Source organism: Etheostoma cragini, chromosome 1 (assembly GCF_013103735.1).
Source record: "Etheostoma cragini isolate CJK2018 chromosome 1, CSU_Ecrag_1.0, whole genome shotgun sequence".
Lineage (NCBI taxonomy): Eukaryota > Metazoa > Chordata > Actinopteri > Perciformes > Percidae > Etheostoma > Etheostoma cragini.
In genome coordinates this window covers 15,943,410-15,954,458 of record NC_048407.1, presented here as the reverse complement: position 1 = coordinate 15,954,458, position 11,049 = coordinate 15,943,410, and the positions used below count along the sequence as shown (strand labels likewise).

General features: G+C 39.2%; 1 protein-coding gene across 1 annotated transcript; it reads left to right on the top strand.

Moving 5' to 3' along the window:
• The first annotated feature begins 655 nt into the window (after nucleotides 1-655).
• Nucleotides 656-5,993, top strand: nsun3 (NOP2/Sun RNA methyltransferase 3). The gene is made up of 6 exons (XM_034882206.1): nucleotides 656-1,007; nucleotides 2,528-2,631; nucleotides 2,718-3,196; nucleotides 3,612-3,766; nucleotides 4,328-4,449; nucleotides 5,235-5,993. The coding sequence occupies exons 1-6, from the start codon at nucleotides 849-851 to the stop codon at nucleotides 5,569-5,571; spliced, it is 1,356 nt and encodes a 451-aa protein (XP_034738097.1). The 5' UTR covers nucleotides 656-848; the 3' UTR covers nucleotides 5,572-5,993.
• Nucleotides 5,994-11,049: the final 5,056 nt, after the last annotated feature.

Genomic DNA, 11,049 nt, shown 5'->3' with positions numbered 1-11,049 from the left:
TAAAATCGCGTACTACAAATTGAGTGTCGGCTGATTTGACCACGGCGATCCGAGTGTCGGCTGGCTTGACCGCAGTCTAAAATTGCAGCAACGTTAGCCAAGCCCTCCTCTGACCTCAGCAATGTGGAAGAAAACGTTAACTTATCAGCTAGCTAGCTACACCTAAAAAAAAAAAAAAACTTACCGAATCTGTCATCTGTTGTCCAGCAACAGGTTGTAACTTAAAACGGTATTTTGGTTTCAGAGATGTCCGCTATCTACGCAAAATATGAAATACAAATAGTGTTTGCCTTATAGCATAGCGGTTAAACCTGCTTTCAGTGAAATGTTTTTGGTAACTTGCGCCTAGCTAGTCTATGACGTAGAGAAGAAGCAGAAAGGCAGGGACTATAATAGTATACAGTCTATGCATTAAACGTACCTGGGCAAACAATGTATTATCCTGGGCAGACCCCCCCTAAGGATTAAAATACATGTATACACATAATACACATAATGCACAATGTATTTTAATATACTGAATAACGGGTAATGAAAGATTGTGTATGTGTGTGTATGTATGTATATATAAATATAATAGTTTTGCTTTGGGAATCCAATGTATGTACGGACTGTCAACGAAGGGGTGATGTTTTATTACGCTATCAAAAGACGCATGGGAAGAAAAAAACCCAGCTGTTTGTGGTGGAACCAAAGAAAGACGTTCAGAGTTGACGGGAGGACGGATTTTACCAACGTACGTGTGCCCGTGTAGGGTGCTCTCATTAACGGTCTGTGGCAGGGTGCCAAAGAAACGCTACAGTAATATTAAATGTAATTGGACGTGTCAAAGTAAATTACATATCCGAATGTCTAAATATATGTACATAATACACCAGGCTTGCAGTGCATGGAGGAGAATTTGCTTTAAAAATCCAAAGCCAACAGCTCTGTGGTGGTCGGTTAACTGTCACACGGGTCCCGATGTGTTTTTACATCCGAACGAGCCAGGAGCCCCCCGAAGCCAGGTAAACACAACGTACACGGAGAAGCTTTCCAAAGCAGTTAGCTGGCTTTCAGCCCCTTTCTGTCACGGCTACTGTCAAAATACACATTTTACATAAGGTTATGGCGTGAAGCTAATCTAATCTAATGTTTAGTTTTGAAGGCTCTTTGTTTATCAGACAAAGTACAGTATTCATGACTGCATCTTTGACTTGAATACTAGGCTGATGAAACCCTGGTAGCTAGCTAGGCAGTTCATGAAAGTTTGGCCGAATGTGTTTGTTACAGGTTCGTTAGGGGAAAACATCTTTTTACTTTTTTTCCCACTTTTTTTTTCTTTAGCAAATTTTACAAACAGGTTATATAGCTAATGTTTAAACAATTCGGCATCATGCAAAAAAAGATGTTCATTTCCATCCAGGAAACATTATAACCTTACCTAAAAAAAAAGAAGTAAGTAAATAAATAAAAAAAAAATATATATATATATATAAAAGTTAAGGCAGGCTAACCCTAGGAAAAAGAAGAAAACTAAATTTGCCCACTAGATGGGGTAATGATTAGGTATGATGTAATGTTACAGTATTTATATCCAAATATATTCGGACACATAAACAACTCTCTCCCAAACCAAAAAGATAAGAGTGCCAAAAGTGTGGAACTCCATAGAAAATGAATTGGGAAAGATTTTATAGGGACCCTGGGGAATGTTCTTAGTATATGGCTACACTTTCTGTTTCAGAACTGAGAACAATAGAATAAAGCTCATGTTTTCGGCAACAACAACAAAAAACAAACTTTCTGTGGGTTCATAAAATCACTCTCCAATATATTGTCTATGGAGCAGCTCAAGACTAAATACTTGATGACATCACAGATTTGAGACCAACAAAGGTAATGGCATCTGGCTTTGTAATTGTTTGTCAAAAAACCCAAATGTTCATTTAATTATCTGCATCATGGTACTGATAGGTTAATCATCAGGGCTCTTGATACTTTTCACCAAAGAGACAACAAGCTGCTGCTGCAGCAACACCCACCATGTTAGTTGAGGTAGTTAATTAATGCCTTTGGCCATCTCTATATGTAGACGCATGTTCCCAATTCTAACAAATGTGTAGTAGGACCAAGTAGGGCCGCAACTTTTTTTGTCTTGTGATTATTATAGCCAGCGTTTACAACCAAAGATGGAACAAACAAGAACAGGGAGTACTCTATTAAATGAAATCTATAGCCAACTGCCTTTCTTTTGGCCCAGTTGCAGCAGTTCAGTTCCTCTCGCATGGTTTATGGAGCACTCATGTTACGTTTAGCCATTTAAACTTTATATATTTATTAAATATACCTGTAGTAATTTCTAACAGGACAGCTTTTGCACTCAACATCCACCAGGAGTAACGAGGGTACAAGACAAAAGACAGCCGGGTCTTTTTTTCAGCCTGTGTTTCTAAACCTAATACGGAAATCCACTTTAAACTAGAATGTACAAATTCCTCTTCCAGTGGTTTTAGATAAAGTTTTCACTACATTCTGTTTATAATAGGTAACAAAAAGGCACAGAAAAGAAAGATCTTCATGTCAGCAAGTACTGGAGTGCTTTGACCAGCAGTACAGTCAGGAACTTGGAGACTTGTGGCCTTCTGCGAGGTAAGTTTTCTTTGAAATGAATATTGCAGCATACAGACAGACACGGTTTGTACTCTTGCTTTATCGGGATTGCTCTTCTCCTGCAGAGCAGTGCTCCTGGACACTCACTCTTGGCAGTATGGGGTCATGCTCAACCGCTTCACCACTGTGACAGGCATCACACAGATTCTCCAATCACAGGGCTTTTCCACATTGCTGCCGCAAACACTGTCAAATTCTAAATACCAAGCAGGCTCTCTGTTGCCACCTGACTACATCCCCAAGTACCCTCCTAATGACTCCCATCTCCAACCTGACAACAGCTCGTATGAGCTCTGTCAAGACCTTCAATCAGAGCCTTCTCTTAGTTTGCCCTGTCCTACATTACAATGTTACATCCATCCATATCCACTGCGGTTTCCCTCTCAGCCTCACAGGCCTGGCCAGCTGAAGCAGTACTACCTTCTGAATGCGGCCTCCCTGCTTCCAGTCCTGGCTTTGCAAGTCAGAGATGGGGAGAAGGTGTTGGATCTTTGCTCTGCCCCGGGGGGAAAAGCTTTAGCCATAACACAGTGTGCCACCCCAGGTAATACAAGTGTTTTCAAAGGACTCTGCAAACTTCAATTAGATTTTATTTATTATCATGCAAAGAGGTATAAGATAGTGGATTTAGTACAATGCAGTAGAAGATAAAACAAGATTAATATAATGCGGCTGAGTCTATACTGTACATTGAGTTATAATTTGACTTGTTACATTTTAAATATTGGTACTTATAATACTCTTTATCAACTCATATAGCTTATACTGTGTATCAATGGGTATACTTAATTAGATTGAAATAACACCAAATCATAACTTACTGTATTAGTAAGGGCTGTTGATAGCACACCAAATGACGTGCTCCTGAAGTTGAATCTAGGTTGTTTATTGGCTGCTGTCCATAGCTTATTTGCATTGAATACTGGTAACACATAATGCTGCCCTGTGTTGTGTTCCAGCACTTCTCTGCTGTAATGAACCAGACCCTCACAGACAGGACTGGCTGGCCAAAACCCTGGAGTCTTTTCTGCCTCAGTCACTAATCAACAGAGTGATTGTGTCTGCACAGGATGGACGGTCTTTTGGTCAAAGTGAAGCAGGGACATATGACAAGGTTTGTTTATAACAGCATGTGATTGATTTCTTCTTCAGTGTCCAACAAATTGAGTTTTTTTTTTTCAAGGCCGTGGTTAGAAATGAATGAGAACAGCGAGCCTTTGAACATAAGCTAATAAGCCCAGTGGAAGAGAAGAAAACCGTTTATTCAAAATAGGAACCAAGAAGAGGCAGACACATGGCCGGGAGGTTTCAAAGGACTCAAAGTGACTGATAATGGACCAAAACATAGAAAAAAAGGAAAGCACAGAATGAAAAGGGTTGAGACCCAGTGGGAACAAAGACTGAAAGGCAGTATAGTCGTACAAAAAGACTGCACAGATTCAAGCTGTATTTATATAGGACAGATTTGTTGCAACATTTTCAGCTGAGGTGTAAAGTATCAGAGTTTATGTCAGAAAAATATGTACTGCTATTACCTTAACTACCTATTTACATTTTATCACTTTTTAATTTTTGCTTTTCTTCTTTGATCCTGTCTCCCGCTGCCATTGCAGAACACTCTTGAACTCTGACTCAGACTCTGAACTACTCACATTTCCTGCTCTCTCTGTTGCAGGTTTTAGTCGATGCTCCATGTTCTAACGACAGGAGCTGGTTGTATTCCTGCAGCAGCCAGCAGGGGGAACAAAGACTGAAGGAAAGAGCCAGGCTTCCTGCGCTGCAGGCTCAACTGCTTAGGTTTGTCCAATCGCCAACATAGAAAAGGGTTCGCTATGTGTAACCCTTGTGGTACTCTACTATCTTCCTTATCACTCAGTTATTTCTCGGGACATGTGACATACCCATTAATGTTTGAAGAAAGTAAGAAAGAAAATCCTCCACTGCACTGTACAGTTGCACCCATGTAAACAATGTAAATACTATATAGAAATTGATCACAATCACAATTACAAATGTAGTGCTATAAAGTGAAATAACATAAAGTTGGATGGCAATTTCATCTTTCATTTTAGATCATTAACTTTTGAATGTCAAAGCTACTGAAAGCACTTGTATCTTTTACTGTGTTGAGGGAGGTGAAACTCAACAGACATATACAGTATGTTGGAGGTGTATGCAACTTAATATAATTCAGCTTTGTTGAATTGTGTGAAGTGATAATTTAGAGTATTCAATGTTAAGAGTAAAGAACCAGAGATAATGTCTTTTTTGTTACACACATTTTCCTTTCTTTTCAAAACCTGGTGTCTTCATCGCCAACAATGCAACTCGACAGTTTAGCCAGCGTTATGCTTCAAGCAGAGCTGAGGACCGGGGGCTTACTTTTTTCTATCTCCACACCCCCAAAGCTTTTCCCCCATATTCAAACTTGTAGTCCTCAGACCCAATCAACGCCAAACCAAGTGTCAATCACATGAGGCAATTTGTCAGATTTCACACAGCTCTCTGGAGCCACACAATGTCTAATGTGTAATATGGAGGAAGTTCCGTAATGAAGTGCAATTTACGTCTATTCTCTACAGGTCTGCACTGTCAGCGGTGCGTCCAGGGGGCGCTGTGGTCTATTCAACTTGCACTCTGTCCAGCTCTGAGAACTGTGCTGTGGTTGAGACAGTGCTGAGTGACTGTCCAGAGGCTGATCCCGAAGACCTGTGGGAGGAGATTGCCATTCCTTTAGCAAAATACTTTACATTTAGTCCTGCTCACCCTGGTCATGGACAAACACCTCACAAGCCATCCCTGCAGCCAGAGAATGGCACTTTGTCCTCTTATCGCCACAGACTTGGCATTTTAGTGGTTCCTCAGCCCGGCAAGACCTGGGGACCCATGTTTTTGTCTCGGATCAGAAGAAAGAAATAGTGTGTACCCTGCTGTGCAGAACACATATTTGGAAGCAAGTAGCTAAACAGACATATTTGCTTTGTTCAACATTTGTCACCTGTGGGTTCTGTTAAGATGCAAAGTCCCTTATCTCACTCGAACTAACTGACAAACGTACTAATTCCCATTTGTGTACCAGTGTTGTGTCAACAAAACTTTTTTTCTGCTGCTCCCAAATGGCAAAAACAATCAATAATCGCAGTTTTCATTGTGATTTTTACCCACTGCAACCCACCCCTTTTTTATTTATTGTTATGATTTATTGTTTACGGCAACTACAGAAACTACCGACACAGCAGATGTACAATTCAATGATATCGACTGAAAATGTTTTTTAAGTGCTTCACATTAATAACAGTGTGTCCACATGGGATAATAAAATTGATAATACTATAAGACTGTAATATACTGTGATGCAAGAGTTTAATATTAAAAATGAATTCACAGTGTATTCTATTAGGAGTGAGAGCTTATGGTGTGAGTGGTAGTTGGAGAACGAGAAATGGCATCACAGAAACTCAAATTTAGAATATCCATCTCCTGAAGGCTTGAGTAACTAAATCAGGTGGCTTTTATTAAAATATGATTACCTCTTGATTTGATTCACCACTGAATATTTAAAAGTTTATATCTGAACAACGTATTACTGATGCGTTTATTGTCCTGTGTTTTGTTTTTTAACATCTTAGTGTCATAACACTTTTTTAAATGTCAACACAACAACATTACATGCTCAACAGGAGGCTAAACGGTTCCTGTCTGAAAGATTAGTTTAATAACCAGGAAGAGCAGTAATGATAAAAATTGAGTTTCTCTTTCTTCATCCCTGCTATTCCCTTCCTACATTGTAATATTCAGAATTAACACATGCTTCAAGTCTCACTAGCAATAATCTTCCATCTATCATTACACCTCCCTTCAGGGTGATTGAGATGGCAGATTCATCTCTTTCACTGGCTCATTACCCGGGTGGACTGTTCATGTGTCACACTAAAGTGAAAAGTAGACTGAAAAGTAGAGTATTTCATTGCAGGGTTGTAGTTTTTCATCAGGCTGTGATTGCTCAGACCAGAAGCCGAAAGGTGTTTTCAAAGTAACTGTAGACAATAACACACAATAATTCATATATTTTGATCCTTTTGAACATAACAGACTGACAAAGTATGCTGTTTCAAAGGCACTTATGTGTGAAAACCCTTATTTCTTACTCGCAAGTATATAGGGCTGGTGATTCTGAGTGGGCCAATGAAACACTGAAATAGGTGCTACAAGAGCCTTGCACCGGTTTCATGCGACTGCTCCGTGGCCATGCACATAAGGATTATTGAGTGCATTTACATGGCTTTTTTTATTGGCTGTCCCACTTTTGCTGCATTTCTGCGTGGTTTTGAAAAGTAGCGTCAGTCTCTGATATGAGAGCATCGCACCACCCCCACAATCAACAACCTAAAAGTAGCGAGACGTGGAGATGAAGTGGGGCTTCATTGAGGTTAACCATGGGGCTGACCTTTGTGTGAACTCTGGCTTGTTGATGTTCCTCACATTGCAGTGTTTCCCCAAGGGGAGAATCTCTGAGCAGCTTTTCCTCCACTTCAAAGGGAGAGAATGTAGGCCTGCTTTGCATAATCAGGTGGGGAACAGCTTTTTGCCAGAGAGGCAGGAATTAATTTGTGGCACCGCCAGATGTAATCATTAAAACCCTAGTCATTGACAATAAAGGGTAGAAGAGGAGGAAATAGAGGTTGGAATTGTAAAACAGTATATAGAATGAGAAAGATCTGGAGCATTGGATGCTAAATGCCAGAGGACACTATAGCTAAACAGGCTAATCTGGTAACATTTAGCTTCGTCACTCTGTGTTTATTTTGTATGTACATTACTATTTTAGGGGTGTACTCAGTGAGAAAATGCATCAGGAGAACAGGTATTAGGCAGCTATATATGTAGTCATACTGGAAGCCATTTGGCAGTATGTGTAGGCTTTAAAGCTCCACTCACAGCCTGTAAATGTACTGAATGGCTCCATCTCACTGCTCTCTTTAACCCCGTTTCCAACTGCTAGCAGCTGTTTTCAGCTCTCAAACCCATTGTACTCTAGCTGCTAAGCATCAAGCAATGAAAAGGTTAGTAAAATGTGTGGAAACAATATTATGCACATTCTGATTGTCATATACAGGATGCTGTAAAGAACGTCACTGACTTATGGCTTGAATGCTTATTCATTATTTGTGTCGCTAAAATCCAATCAGATTCAGCCCACAAAAATCACACTGTCAATCGGATATTTTCCCACTTGTGACAAATGTTTGACTTAAAGCGTTTGACACTGAATGTGCCAGACAGTTAACAAGTGGGTCTATAGATTTAGTACCTTTTGGGGTATCCATCACTCATTTCAAACGTCATCATTTGTCAATATTCCATTAGTGGAAGAGAGAGACCAGGATAGCTCCTCTTGATTGATTGTCACACTGCTAATCTCTGAGGGAAAAAAGTCTGCAAAGAAGGAATACTTATAGATGTTACGTTCACTTGTTTGTCGATGTGCAAAACACAGAAATGTTGTCAATTACTTTATTTGACAACATTTTACCAAAGCACACAGTGAGCAAGACCGCAAAGAAGACCTAAGTTAGCAGTCATGGACAAAGTTTGGACTAGGAGCGGGCCAACCAACCAGCCTAGACCTGCGATGCAATCCTAAAAAAAAAACTCTACTTCTGGCTAGATAGGTATGTGATGAACATACAACTTAATTGTAAGTTTCTGTGTAATCCAAATACAACACATAGCAGAAAAAGGATAATATTGTGTCCAAACATAGTAGAGGTTAAGCAGAGAGGTCAGTGATATATTTCAGAGGATTCCATTAAAATACGGAAAATGTATGATCAAAGTGTGATAGAGAACAACATGAAACTATAGCAACTGAATTGTAGTTGGGTCTATTTCAAAGTGTCGAAGCAACATAAGGTGGTTAATGTTTGCTGATCTATTTATGCCAGTGTCTAACTGTACTTCTAAGTTCACTATGCCTTCAAAACAGACTCAAGGAAAATGCACTCAAGCATCAAGAGCACTTCAAGGCTAACTGCAGTTCCCTTGATCAACTTCACCAACAAAAGATGTGCGTGCGTGTGTGCGTGCGTGCATCTATGGTTGTTCCTCCTGTTGTCCTCCGTCAGCCTCAGCAGCTACGAGTAAGGAGACATCCATAACAACTGTATGAGAGGACAAAGCACAGGCTCAACAGACTGAAGGCAGGACAGATTATCCTGGCCCGGACAGTCATTCATCCTTTGAGGAAAAGAAAGAATTGATGGCAAGATATCAAAACATGTAGAAGCATTGGACAGAATTGCAGCAAAATGGGATTTGAGAGAAAACTACAAGGTCTTTTTAAGTTTTAAGTATCAACTCAACCATTTTCAACAATTGAAATGCAAATTGGAGCAGCAGATCAGAAACACTGCTAATTTAGGATGTGACTGTAGTAATGTAATGACATGTAAACAGTAACTTGTGACCAATGTGTCCGGCTACAGAATGTCAAGCAGCAAAATAAACATTAAACCATTCACTCTTACAATAGGAAAATAAAGCAAAACTTATAAAAACAATGTAAGCCTGACTAAAAATGTGTATACCAGATTTACAGAATTACTTTTTCATGTCATGAACTCTTGACCGGCCCAAAATAATCTTGTAAATATTTGAAGCGCTGACCTCTACTGTTTTCTAAAATGTATACTTGTTAAAGGTGACCTTAATTTATTCATTTGTCCTATGTGACATATAGTAAATTCATGTCAGTGACAGAAATGTCCATCTATGCAGCTGTTTTTACAGAATAACATCAGTAATATACATTTAATTTATTCAATGACAAAAAATACACAATGACTTGCCAGATGTGGATCCTTCTTAAAAACAAGGACCACAGAGCTGCAAAGCTGCACACCTGGACTTCAGTTAGATTTTAGTAAAAGAAAATTAGGCCATGACATTTGACTTGGACCTGATACACATCCAGACAGGCCTTTAATAGACACATCCCTGGAATTTGTTTTCATTTTTTGAGCATGTGTATTAAAATGATTTGGTCTCAGCAATGGAAAAAAAAGAAGCAAAACATCCCAATTTCATAGCGTTTTAATTGTCGGCATTAAAAGACCCGAGAGACTTGCAACTTGACCTTGATAACTTGACTAGAGACGTGACACTCTTCAATGACTTACCCCAAAAAACTTAAAAACAGCTCTAACTAACTAAGGCAGCTTAATTTGCCACCCGCAATAAAAGATAATTTGCTGTTTAAATGGAAAGTGCTATACATTTTAAGTGATGGGAGGAATGTTTGAAATGTTTTTTCCCGATATTATTCCGCTTCTTAACATGAGATAATCACTCACTCTCTGTGCTCAGACTGCTGCAGGTTCAGTTCAACTTCAGGGGACTGCATGCTTCAATTATCAGACGTAATTTCTCTCTCTCATTCCAATACTTCTCAGTTCATGTGTATTTGATCCTGCCTTAAAGGTACCTACACACTGAAGTCCTGTGTAAACACTTATTTGACCCCTACATGGATCCCTGCGGTGCGTATTCTCCAAGAATCAAATGTTAACCCAGAAAAGGTGTACCGAGATTGAGTTTCTTTAGCTCAGTTTTTACTTCACTTCTGTTAAACTTCCTAACTTGTTGAAGTGGATACTCCCTGAGTGAAGGAAAAGCATAAATAATAGATTCTTCACCCAAAGTGGAAGAAAAGGGGAAAAGGGAGTCAGAGGAGAAGGGGTGATGAAAGGACTTATTAAAACTGATAGATTTCATACCAATACTTTCAGTTCAAAGCTTCATAAAAACATTAGTGGGATATGTTATTTAAAGGATTAAATGGGTGCACTTCCTCAAATTAAGAACATGTTGGCAAAGTGGTTTGAGGTAATTCCGAAATAATGGAACCCCTCCTGGAGCCTACCTTTAAAATGCTTAGATTGGATATTCAATACTCTATTCATCACATTTTATGCAAGCACTTAAGCACTTATACATAATACATTTATTATTCGTATTCAGTCGTAGTGGAAAGTGTGCAGCTGTTAAGTGTTGCAGGATGCCATCTATCTCCTCTCAATTTTATTCACACCATTTATTTCTATTTTGATGAAACAAAGACTTGGGCAGTTTGCCTTTGAAATTTGGCACTGATAAAATTACACTGATTGTGCTACATTGGGAAGTTTGAGCTTTTACAATGATACAGGTTGGTGCTGGTCATGCTTTCTTACAATACAATAAATCTTAATTTAGACTTTCCAAAAAGTTTTATTTGAAACGTTATGAAACAAGAGCGGCTTTGTGAGGCTCCACTATTGCTGATAGTCTATTGCAACTGTCACTCTGTTGCTTCGAGTTCAATGCAAAAGACACCATGATAACATGCTCACAATGACA